Source organism: Lepidochelys kempii, chromosome 10 (genome assembly GCF_965140265.1).
Source record: "Lepidochelys kempii isolate rLepKem1 chromosome 10, rLepKem1.hap2, whole genome shotgun sequence".
Classification (NCBI taxonomy): Eukaryota; Metazoa; Chordata; order Testudines; family Cheloniidae; genus Lepidochelys; species Lepidochelys kempii.
Window position 1 is genome coordinate 23311661 of NC_133265.1, and position 13061 is coordinate 23324721.

The 13061-nt window shown below is 42.5% G+C and overlaps 1 protein-coding gene across 1 annotated transcript in view; it reads left to right on the forward strand.

The window, feature by feature from the left end:
* LOC140918001 (uncharacterized) overlaps positions 1–13061 on the forward strand; it is a 152295-nt gene that overhangs the window by 111435 nt on the left and 27799 nt on the right. The window contains exons 50-56 of the mRNA XM_073361527.1: positions 2866–3039; positions 3803–4010; positions 6763–6929; positions 8996–9108; positions 10370–10451; positions 11774–11911; positions 12670–12832. Coding sequence (XP_073217628.1) covers positions 2866–3039; positions 3803–4010; positions 6763–6929; positions 8996–9108; positions 10370–10451; positions 11774–11911; positions 12670–12832 — 1045 coding nt within the window. The remainder of the gene's footprint in view (positions 1–2865; positions 3040–3802; positions 4011–6762; positions 6930–8995; positions 9109–10369; positions 10452–11773; positions 11912–12669; positions 12833–13061) is intronic.

Genomic DNA, 13061 nt, shown 5'->3' on the forward strand with positions numbered 1-13061 from the left:
CCTATCTGCAGAGCTCCACTGCTGCTCCAGCAGCTCTGGGCCTCTGCTCTTTGCTTCCAAATCTCAGAAACGAGGAGCCCAGAAGTTGACCTTGCTCCCCAGGAGGGAAAGGGGAAAGTCCCAAGGTAGTAGGCTGGACCAATATACTTTCCACAGGAGGCAAAGGAGGGTTCTAGCTTGTTAAGAGCCCAGCTGCTCAGGGCCTGCTCCACTTTCCTTTCCATAGAATCACAGAAATGTGGAGCTAGAAGGGACCTCGGGAGGTCATGTAGTCCAGCCCCTTGCTCTGAGGCAGGAGCAAGTAAACCTAGGCCATCCGTGACAGGTGTTTGTCCAACCTATTCTTAATCTCCACAACCTCCCTTGGAGGCCTATTCCAGAGCTTAACTACCCTTATAGTTGGAAAGATTTTCCCAATATCTAACCTAAATCTCCCTTGCTGCACATGAAGCCCATTATTTCTTGCCCAGCCTTCAGTGGACATGGAGAACAATTGATCCCAGTCCTCTTTATAACAGCCCTTAAGATATTGGAAGACTGTTATCTGATCTCTCCTCAGTCTTCTTTCTGAAGACTAAACATGCCCAGGTTTTTTAACCTTTTCTCATAGGTCAAGTTTTGTAAAGCTTTTATCATTTTGGTTGCTCTCCTATGGACTCTCCCCAATTTGCCCACATCTTTCCTAAAATATGGTGCCCAGAACTGGATACAGTACTCCAGGTGAGGCCTCACCAGTACTGAGTAGAAGAGGACAATTTCCTCCTGTGTCTTACATACAACACTCCTGTCCATACACCCCAGAATGATGTTTGACTTTTTAGCCACTGCATCACATTGTTGACTCATATTCAATATGTGATCCACTACAACCCACAGATCCCTTTTCAGCAGTACTTCCGCCTACTCAGTTATTCTTCATTTGGCAGTTGTGCATCTGATATTTTCTTCCTCAGTGAAGCACTTTTCACTTGTCGTTATTTTCTCCCTTTCTGTCTTGTGAAAAACTGAAGCAGCCTGCCCGGCTTCCTCTTTTAAAACTGTCAGCATTTAGGTTACCTCCCTCACATGCCCCTCACCTGCTGCTGCTGCTCCTGTGCAAGCCATCTGAGATAATGGTAAAGCTCTGCTCCAAAACATCATGTACCGCCCCTATGCAGCACACTGACGAGGTGTGACCACATGGTCCCTAGGTTCTCAACATGCCGTGAGCCACTTCAGAAATGCAATATATAGAACTGGACCGGGTTTTACTCATATGGTTTTGGGCTCTTAGGTTTCAACAATATGTCGCTGAAATGGCCTAATGAAATTAAACACTTGAGAACCTTTGTGAGATAGAGACCTGTGAGATGGCACCAGTTGCTGATTAACACCATAGCTGCGTGGAAGAGGTTAGGGTAAAAGCTTACAAATATATGCCTGAGTTCAATTGCAGAGATAGAAAAAAATGTGTGGCTTTCCAAATATCTCTAACTACTCTTCTGCAATAAAGCGGACCGAGGGGAGGAGGGCATGCCACATACATACTTGGGAAATGTGGCTTTGAAGCTTGAAATTTATTTGCAGAGCACCAGGTTCCCTCAGGGGGTTTGGAAGTAAACGGCAAGAACCACACGCCCTGTTTCTGGGATAGGAAGCGGAAGCTGAAAACAGTTTAATGCTTCCTCCCAATAGTAGCTCGATCATCGCAGACACCCAATAAAAGTTTGTCTGGTACTACTGGCTTTTTAACCCAGACAGACAAATGAAAGGTATGCTGTTCATTTATAGTACGCTACACCTCTGGAAAATAGAATTCAATGTTTTGTTTGTAAACATCACACCTTATGCTTTTTAAAAATTCATAATGTACTAATTAATAAGAAATAATTGCAATTAGCTGTCCTGGCCTCACTATGGTAATACGCTTCTATTTAATAATATGACACGTACATAATGCCTTTCCCCTCAAAGCCCATCACCCATTATACACAAGGATCCATCTCCAAATTAAGGCCACCTCTGGGTTGAAACACAACGACTTGTTTAACAGCATGTAGCAATGCGGCATTTTAGGATGGGAAGGAGAACAGCTGATGGAATTGAAAATGCAGGAGAAATTTATTTCCTTATTTATTTTTTAAAATTTCTTTCACACTGTAGGTCTCTGGGCACATGCACAGACATTTGCAAAACAATACAGAAATGTGTGGATAAACGTCAATGCACGGTTTCAATGCTGATTCTATTAATTAAGCTGAAAGGAACAAGGGAAATGAAGGGGCCACCTCAGGCAAGACTGGTTTTGCCTTACACCCTGAGATTTGGGCTCTGTCAGGGAGAAAGTGAATTCCAGAGCCAAGGGCCCTCCACTATGCCACAGATAGACCCGGGCAATCAGTGACTAAGAATAAGGATGTGTGAGCTGAATTCCCCTGTTGTGCTGATGCACAAGGAGAGGGGCAAACGCTCAAGTAGCAGGGCCCCAAACCTGCAAGGGCTTTATAAATCAATGTCAACACTACCTTGAATTGCACCTGAGAGCAACAGAGAGCTAGTGCAGAGTAACAGGGCACCATGTGTTTAACAACACTGAACAGAAAAACAAGGGGAGACGAAATAAACCGTCTGGAGATGATGGAGGCTGGGAACACTGAGGTAACCAGAATGTAATTACCCAGATTGGAATTTCATGCTAAACACCAAAGTTAACTTTCCCTTTCTAAAAGTGTCATGTGATCCTTAATGACCCACAAGCTCCTGGGACTTCTCTTTTACGCCTCGTCTCAAAGATGCATCCTGAACTGAAAAGGGAATCCTGACTAATTGTAGCTCTAACTTTTGTAAACTCACCCTTTTTCATATCATTGATATTATCATGCACAGGCTACCATTGACCTGAAAGATATCAAGAGTTTCAGTATCCAAACACTCTATGGTTCTTGCCTGATGGTTCTGGAAGGACAAATCCAAAAGACTGAGGCAAGAACTGACCTGTCTGGGAATTTCCAGCACAATTGGCCATGGCTGATACAACTTGGAGTCTCAGCATCGATCCAGGTATTTTTCATTTTAAAATAGTTTGATGAATTATTATTTATTATTTGTAATCCAGTAGTACCAAGAAGCTCCAGTCATGGACCAGAACCTTGCTGTGCTAGGCACTGTGCACCCACAGAATGTAAAGATGGGATCTGCCCCCAAAAGTTTACAATCTAAGTAAGGCCAAAATATAAGCCTTAAGGATGAATTTGCTGGTTTGTGAACCAGTCTATTCCATTTTGATCTTTGATAGTATAGAGCATGTGATGATCAGGCATTTAAAATGCAATGCAAGTCCTGAAGAGAGAGATTTTCAGAGCAATGCATTGCTCAGTGAGACACAGTTCCCATGATTTTAATGGGAATGTGTACTTTACTGGGAAATATTTCCTTAAATGTCCCCTCATGGAATTAACAGAAAAATCCTCCTGTCTTCTAAACTGTGTGTGTGCACACATCAATGGTTTATTGTATAATCTTAGATATATTTTCATCTTTTTATGGGATAAGGTGTAACTTAAGCAATATGTGACATAAAATTGATTCCTACAATTGATTAAACTCAAGTTAAATTGCAGTTCATTCCAATGGATCTATTTGATACTAGAAATGTTAATAGATAACGAATGAATGGGTTAAAGCTCTGCTATTTATGGGTCGATTTTAGTAACAATTGTAGATAAAAGTAACTTTTCCTTCTGCTGTCCTTCTCTGAAAAGGAACAGGCCAGGATATTGTTTTTGAATGTCTGTTTTCAGTACATATACATATCTTTTATCAGATGGTTGTGTCCCTTCAAATATTAAATTCCACTCAAGAGAGACGTGTGCAAATTATGACTGGACGAACATCAGTCACATACACAGTTAACTCTCGTTACATTGGCCAGCAAATGGAAATTTTCTGTCAAAGTGTACATAACAGTGAGGCACTACTGACATTTGGCTACCCTAAGGCGACCAATCTGACTCTTGTGTTACAGAAACTAGGTAGGATGCTGGTTTTTTTGTAGTCTTTTTATGCAACAGGACTTTGTGTTCATTACTACTTTTTGTGTAATTCTTTGCAAGTTGATTCGCTGTGTGCCACCGATACTGTCTAAAAAGTCACAGTATTTCCTTTCTCCAATAAAAATGGTAGCACTTAAAAATGTGTATGGCATGAGATGAGTTAGATCTATTATTTTTTGTATTCCAGTTGAGGTCAGGGCACCATTGTGCTAGATGCTGTACAAATACAGTACAAAACACCAGTCTCTACCCCAAGAGCTCACAATTGAATTAGACAAGATTGATAAAGTGTGGGAGAAAGGTTAGCATTATTGCCATGTTATAGATGGGGAAATGAGGGGCACCAAGGGAAAATAACTTGCTAAGGTCACACCGAGAATCTGTGGCAGCACTGGGCATTGAACCCACATCTCCTGAGTCCCAGGTCAGAGCCCTAACCCCAAGAAGGCACTCACTCTACCACAAATTGCTTCAGGTATAATTTTGTCTTTAGCTTCCAACCAGCTTTTACAGGCTATTTTAGCTACCTATGCTGAAACAATTCAGCAGTTCTGGAATCATTAATACTGTGAAAGATGAGTCTTTAGGGGTTTTTTTTAAGCAGTCAAACTATTGCACATATGTCTCCATCACATACATTCTTTCCCTTTATGTAACAATGAGAAGAACTGAAATACAAGGCAAACATTGATCAATTAATGATCAAACTGGTTAATAGCCTGCCCATCATCATCTGTTGCATACCAAAAAAAGCAACCAAAAAAGCCCCCAGATCCACCAAACATCACTTGCAGCATGAAATTCTCCCTACTCCCCCAAAACAGAAGTGCATCCAATAGTGATGAGATTTCCATTTGGGGTTTTGTAGGAGGGCCCTAACCATAGGGAACCAATGCAGTTCTGCTGTTTGCAGTGGGAGAGGGTAGGATTGGGAGCCCCCACACAGGGTGCAGAAACCAACCACTGTGTGCAGCAGCAGAGCACAGGTCCAAAGGGATTTACAGTGCAGGGTTTATTTGTCAATAGGGATAACAGGGACTCCATTGGAGCACACATTGCTGCAGTCCTGGCAACAGAGCGTAGGTGGAGGGAAAGGTTTCTTCCCTCAAGCCCATATGGAACTCCTGAGCACACAACCCAGTTATTCAGGCCACGCACCATCACTAACATTTGCCTCATAATGCTTAGATAAAATGAAAGGGCCGTTGACACTAATACCATGTGCTGGTTCCTGCTCATCTCCCCCCTCCCTTCTTTCCACAGGGATCCCGGGTCTCCCTCGGTCAAGGAGTCTCCCCCTCTCTTACTCACACAGGGCATGAGCTGGTGCTGCTAGGAGTCGAATTCTTGGCAGACTCCCCTGTGCTCTGCTGTACAGGAAAAGATTTCCTTTGTGCCACGTTGCCAACACCATTTGGCCCAGCAGCTCCACATCTGGATGAAGGAGTGGCCAGGTCAAATTTGAGTGGCGTTGCAACCTTGTGTGCCAGGTACCACTGCATTGGAGTGGTCAGGCCCTGGCCTCTGGCTCTGTGGCCTACGGAACTTTGAGCAAGGCAAAAGCCTAGGGGCAGAGGTGGCACAATCCCCCTCACCCCCCCCCCACACACACGAGCCACCTCAGTTGGCACCGCTGGTCTAAACCTGGTCCCTGCACCAAGAGAAGGCTTGACCTAGGTGATTTGGCTAGCAGTTGTGTATGAAGGGCTATAGTAGTCTCCATGGCAACCATAAACCTCACCACCACCACATGGCTTGAGCTGTGGATCTGTTTAGGTGCAGGCAGAGCCACTTGTCACATGCCAGCCTACCCTCCAAACATCAACACTGAAGGAGCCACCACAGCTGCATGGCACTAGAGGTTGTAGACCTTATCTCCATCTTTACTTCCTATCTCCCACTGCAATAAGTGTCTTCTGTGCCCAAATGGAAGAATGGTCACATTTAGGTAAACTCTGTAATGTAAGGAACCCACAGTCATGTAAGCACAGGTGTCATGGAGGTCAACAGGGACCAAACCAGTACTTTCAGTACCAATAGCTAAAGCCCTACTACTTAAATCAAAAGGTGTGTTTCCATTAGCTGTTAATAGGTGCTCACTCTCATTGAGCCAGCCACTAACTGGATCACAAGCTAGCATACTGCATGCCTCTCCACATTTTTGCCTGCTTCTCTAAAATGTTTCTGGGTTTCAGGTTCCCCCCTTTTTCCCCTCCTGTTTTCCCTCCTCCTTTTATGTCCTTTTCCCATTTTGCTAGTGAAAAAGTGGGAGTGGAAGGGGGAAAAAGAACAAAAAATTTCATTTGAAATATTATGATAATCTCTATTTATAATAGAGGGGAACATTTGACCTCAAAATAGGTCTTATTTGCTAAAGGAAACTATGCCAGTATGCTGGGTGCTATAAAAACCATGTGTATTGACAGACAATAAAGCCCTGATCTTGCAAAGCACATTGACTCCTATGAGACCACTCACATACTTAAGATTGTGTATAACTTTTAAGTGCTTTGCTAGATCCTGGCTTAATATATACAAATGCAATTAAAGAACCCAGTTTTTGGGCTCAGCAAACCCAAGACCACAGCCCATGCCATTCTAGAGTGTCTGATGTTTTATGGCTTTACTTGAAAGGTGTATTCACTGGCACTTTCGGTTTTGTATAAGCCTGCACTGAATGGGATGGAGCCCGTTAAAATGGCATGATTAATGTTATGTTCCTTGCTTTTAGCAAACAAAGCCAAGACGACCTTTGAAATTCAATATGATGACAAATATATAACTCTGAATATGGATGTTGTTACTGACTTTGAATTGTATGATACATTTGAACTGATGGCAGAGGTAAAACATTCAATAACTGTTCTCAAGCATCTGGGACTTCCCTTCATGAGTAAGGTAATAAAACATAGATAGATAGCTTTGTGTGCTTTGTTTAGAGGAATGTATTGAGTTACCATGGATAATAATTTTAATTTTAGTTACACTGGCACGAATCCATTGTAACATCAGTCGCAGTACTCCAGATTTAGAATGATGTAGGTGAGAGCAGGTCTTGGCTCAGCATATCCAAATATTTAATTAATATAAATAAATATCATGCAGAGCTAACAGTCCACTTCCAATACATAAATCCAGTAGCTAGTAGAAATTTCTGTTCTTACGTGATTAAACATGCACTTCAGAAAGGAGCAGATTTACAATAAGCCATGGTGATCACATTTTCTAATGTGAACAGATTCTTAGCAAACCAGAAAGACTTTACTGAAAACAGTTTTTTCACACAACCCTGATATAGAATCACTGTGTTTTGGTTTAAGTCATTTGTAGCTCTTTAGCAGGGACGTTTGACCGGATGCAATGACTGCTGCACGTTTCACTGCCTCTCACCATACTCAAGCAATTTACTATTCCAGTAATATTTTCAAGCTTCCAAGCCACCCACTGGGGTCAGCAAAAAACTGCACACATTCATCTCTTGGGAAGGCTCCTCACCTTCTGTTGGGTAACGCGTAGAAGTAGTACTAGTAAGCTCCTGATGTAGCCTCCTACCTGAGATGAGAGAATGTGTAGCTAGGAGACAGAATGTAGATTAAGGTACATTCTTCTTAAAATAAATATTAGATCCATATTAGAGCCTCATATTTTCAATGTTGAAATTAGTATTAAGTATTTAATGCCAACATCTTACTAAAGAGGACAGGAACTACACTCTTGCTTTTCCCACCTTGAGATCTTTTATTGTAACGTCTTATCCTCTAAAAGTCTCCATGAGAAAAGGAAGAGTGCTGAGACGCTGACTCCTTCAGTGCTTTATGCATGTAGGAAGCATGGGTTAACTCTGAATTACTGAGCACTCCAGTGACGAGCTAAGTGCCCTCAGCTCCTGCTGACTCAGCATACATCACACATGCTGACTTGAGGGTACTCAGTACCATGAGGGACTATTCAGCATCTTGTAGGATCAAGCTCTAAATGTGGTATCTCCCAATAAGTCTATAAGCATTTAAGTCCTATGGATACATTTATGTTAACCGGTGTCCATGGACACAGTATTAACGCAGTACAGCTCTGGAGTGCATTGGAGTTTGGTACAAATGAGGTTAAGGGAGTTAAGCTTGCATTGTCTGTTTTAGTATGATTAACTATGATAATTAAGAGATCCAGGTGGAAAATGGCGGGGGGGGTCTACTTCTAAACCAACCCATTCAGAAATATGTAAGTCAGCATTATAACTGCTAAGGCAGGAAATACCATTTAATATTATTTAAGTCTCCCGATGCTCCTCTATAGCTCAGTTTTAAAGTCACCAGCTATTAAATCATCAAATGTGAGCAGCAGAGCTGATTCAGCAAATACGCTGCTTTGCTAAAGCAGAGACACTTTGTAGAGCTGTCAGTTTCCATAAACTTTTTGTGGAAAACGCAGGTTCCAGTCTCTGCTCTGTCTGATTTGGCATGCAAACATTTGTGCTGAATCAGACAGCAGCAATTTGAACATGGGCTTCCCACCTCCCAAGGCCAGTGCTCTGATCACCCGGCTACATTGAGTGAGACTGACTGACACACACACGCTCCCACTTCCATTAAATCATTCAGAAGGTTTGTTCATGGAATGAAAACAAATGTTGAAACCTTGAAAGCTGCCACAAAGCAGAATTGTCATCCACTGGTCAGTGCTTTGCCCAGCACTTTAAGATACATTAAAGCAACCTCATGACTTGGGCAACTCTGAGGAACATTGCAAGGGGCACACAACCCATATAACTTATTGTGAAGAGCTAAAAGACCCTGCATGTTTTACTGTGTGTTGTATAATGGGACACTTTGCATTGGGCTTTGCTTGAGTTAGCAGCTCCAACGCTAGCTTTGTAGAGACTAGAAACTAGCTTTTTACCAGAGAGCCTTATAGTGAGAGACTGCCCTTTACACATTCTGTTTGCTGTCTTTCTGCTTACTCCCCAGATAGCATTCCTCGAAGTCCTAACTGCAAGTGAAATTGAAGGCTCTATGAAGTTGACCTGTGAACCAAATACAAACCTCTCAGTCACCATCAATGTGAAAAATGAACAGCAAAGGTGAGAGGGTGATTTTGGTAATTGTAAAGTTTGAATTCGGCTGGTGAGATCACAGAAATACAGTTAAGGCCTTATTAAATGGCCCAAATACTAATGAAGTGGATAATAAATCCTTAAATAAAATACACAGCCCTGATAAACAGGATGTTAGCTCAGGGAAATGTATGCGGGGCTGAAGAATGGTATCAGTCCCTAACTGCTGGTGATAGGGAAAATTTAGCAGGCATGGTCTGCTGTTCCCCTAGCCTGCTCCAAACACAGGGGCTTGGGAAAGTAGATGCATGTTTTGTGCTGGCCTCTTGACCGTCCGCCTCCTCCTCCCACATTTCTATGAAGAAACTGTAGAATCCTCTGCAAGAAATCTCCACTTCCTTACTTCCCCAGGCAGGAGACAGGCAGCATTTCTATGGAGTTTTGCCACTGTATTCCTTTGGCGGGGACCAGATGACTGAGGCTCTGACCCAGCAAAGTTCTTAAGCCCGTGCCTTAACTCTAAGCATGTGTTTTAACTCCCATTAAAGTCACTTCAGCACAGTTAAACCTCAGTAAAAATTGTGAAAACTTCCTGATTCTTCTAATTTGGGGGCATTCTGATGCATAGCGCTTGTGGTATTTACAGTGTTTATTTCCAGAATTCTTCTAAAACTTTTCAAGGATGTTCTATGAAAGATTAATAGAAAAGGGATTCACTTCAGAAGGACTAGATAGAAAATATCGTAATAGAAAGGACTTGGAAAGACTAATGCACAAACTTCTGAGCTTTTTAAGGGGTCTAAGAGATGTATTATTTTGGCTTTTGAAATTCTGGAATATTACACATGTATTTCAGTATATTCCAGCCAGGAGTACTTCTTTGCACTAAGAACTCGTTCACATTTAGCTAGAATTTTGACCATAGCAAATTTTCATCAGGAAACTATGACTGACTGCATTAATAGCCCCATATTCCTAGTACAAGTCCCATGTTTAAATCAGTGATGCACATGTGATACATTCCAAAAAAATCATATTCCTATATATTGGACTTCCTTGGAATGCACATCTTCCATTGAGGTCAGAATTTGTCATTTCATTTCTTTTGCCTTGAACAAGTCTATTAAGTGCAATTCATAATTCACGAGACTCTGGTAGATTCAGAGGCCTATGCGGTTGCACCCACGTATTCCAGCAGTGGTTTGGACCCTTTTGAGTGTTCTGTTCCAGTGACTCATGAGTAGTTTTAGTAATATTTTTGTCCAAACAATGTATTTCTTTCCTCTAGTGAAGAACTGAATATAAAAGCCCTACAGAATGTCCCCTTCCTTCTTCAATACTTCCCCAGCACAGCTGAACTTTCTTCAAAGGTAACTATCTACAGGTTATCCACCCTCCATGTCTTTTGCTACACCCATCTAATTTTTCAAGATTCTAACAGCAGGATTTCTAGCACTAACAACTATTAATTTTTTATTATTGGTGGGGTTTTTTGGCACAGCGCATTTCCAAGATGCTGGATATGTTCCAAAGCAATAATTGTCAGCATTCCTAGCACAATAGGGGGGATTCATTTATATCAGTAGATTCCACTTCCTAAACACTGGATAAAGCAATGCCAGAATTTTGTATCCATAAAGAATTTCTTTTGCTGTCCCAAAGCTGTATTTATAATTACGTTGGTTATTTAAAAAAACAATGGTCAGTGAGGAAATTATTCTGGAAACTGGCTACTAACAGTGGGTGTGGAATACAAAAGCAAAGTAGGGAAGGGAAAGAATAACATTGTCCACAGGAGACAGTAGACTATTTGTGTGTGAGCAGTTATTGCCAGAGTAACAAAGCCTAATTCCTTATGAGGAAGGCTACGTTTTAGTCACAGGCACTTTTATTAAAAGTCACGGACAGGTCATAGGCAATAAACAAAAATTTACAGCCTGTGACCTGTCCATGACTTGAACTGGGGGTGCTCTGGTGGGGCGGTCCAGGGGCGCTGCAGGTGCTGGGGGGTGGCCCGGGAACCCGCTGTTGCTGGGGAAGGGGGGCTAGATGGCAGCGCACGGCCTGGGACCCTCGCTGGTGCTGGGGTGGGGGAGGGTTGGCGGGGCTGGCAGCCTCCCTACCCGGCTCCGCATGTCCCTGCAGCTCCTAGGGGGAGGGGCAGCCAAGGGGATGCTGCACACTGCTCCCACCACAAGCGCTGGCTCTGCAGCTCCCATTGGCCAGGAACTGAAGCCAATGGGAGCTGCGGGGGTGGCGCCTAAAGCCATGGGCAGTGCGTGGAGCCCTCTGGCCACTCCTCCTAGGAGCTGCAGGGACGTGCTGGTGGGAGCTGGGGAGACCCTCTACGCCGAGGTAAGCACTTCTTCCCATAGCCCTGAGCCCCCTCCTACACACCCAAACTGCTGCTGCTGGCGGCTCAGGGGCTTCCTGGCTCGGGCAGCCCCTGAGCCAGCACTACCCACTGCAGAAGTCATGGAGGTCATGGAAAGTCACAGAATCCGTGACTTCCGTGACAGACACACACATTGAGAACAGTCTGTTTTTGTAACCTTTCATGCTACAATATGAATGTAAGAAAGAAAATGACAAATCACATCCACCTTTCCGTGTAATATACTCTGCCACAGAAACAAGAGTCTGAGTCTAATTAAGTCAGTTTTCTCTTTCACTTTAACTGGAATTCCCATAGGTAAATTACTCCATGAGGGAAGCAGAAGGCAGGCTGTCTATCAGGATGGGAAAAAAGGATTTCCATCTTACAACTAAGTTAACTTTCACTGAGACCAGCTACAGAAAAGTCATTGAAATGATGCACACAATGCCCCAGGTTGGTACCATCGGCTAAATAGCCACTGCCATTTTGTGTCCATGCTTAGGACTAATCCTGCCCCTGTTGGAGCCATTAGGAGTTTTGCTATCGACTGCATTAGCAGCAGGAGTAGGCCTGTAGTATTCTACGGATCATGGTTAGTTTAGTTTAGTATCCAACAATGTAACCACTGTTTGGTTTGGGGTTTGTCTGCGCATACACATAGACAGTGCACAGTATATACAAATACATGCTGTAGAGAAAATGTTGTAATATATTTAAAACTGAATATTGGCCAACTCTTTCTACTCAGTTACCACACATACTTCCTAGTCTAAGTAGAGAAGAAAACTGTAAAAACGTCTTCTACCACTGTTTGTAGTAACTGCTTGTGCAAACACTGGATTTTTTTTTTAAATGGTGACACTGTGGTGCAATAGAGAGAATACTGTAATAGGTGTGGTCAGATAGAGATGGCAGAGTAAGCAATAAGTGTACAAAAACAGATATTGTAAAGAGGTTACAGTACTGTGTATGTTTGGTTACAGTAGACAGAGTAGGGTATTTGACAGCAGACATGCACTGTCATTTATATAATGGTAGTAACTAAAAGCCTCAGTGAAGGATCAGGGTTCCTTTGAATTGACACCATACAAACATTTATTTAATAGATAATCACTGGCCGCAGTGAATTCAATCCCAAATTACACGTTTTAGATTTTTCTGTCTCCAAAGTCTTGGTTTTTAATGGATTCCTCCCCCGATTCTGTTTTCAGTTAAAATTTCTTCCAAGGCAGCTTGTGTTCATGATGGTTTACCAGAAAAGTAACAGAACTCATTTGTTGAGACACATTGTGCTGTGGGACGGCAAGGAGGTAAAAGTAACAGGCGCTTACACTGGACTCTTCCCAAAGTTATCTGGAGGTCATGACATTAAGGGTAGGTTTCTCAACTTTCTAGGAAGCCTTGATAGCAGAAAATAAGGGAAACTTAAAAGTGAAGGACACAAAATCTGGTTATCTAAATATTTTAATACCAGATAAGTTCAAACATTTTGGGACCAATCCTATAGATCTTGCTCAGGCAAAGTTGCCAATGAATTCAAGGAGTAAGGACTTCAATATTGCGCCCTTTGTTTCTATCCTTTGGGATGAGACTGTAAAGCAAG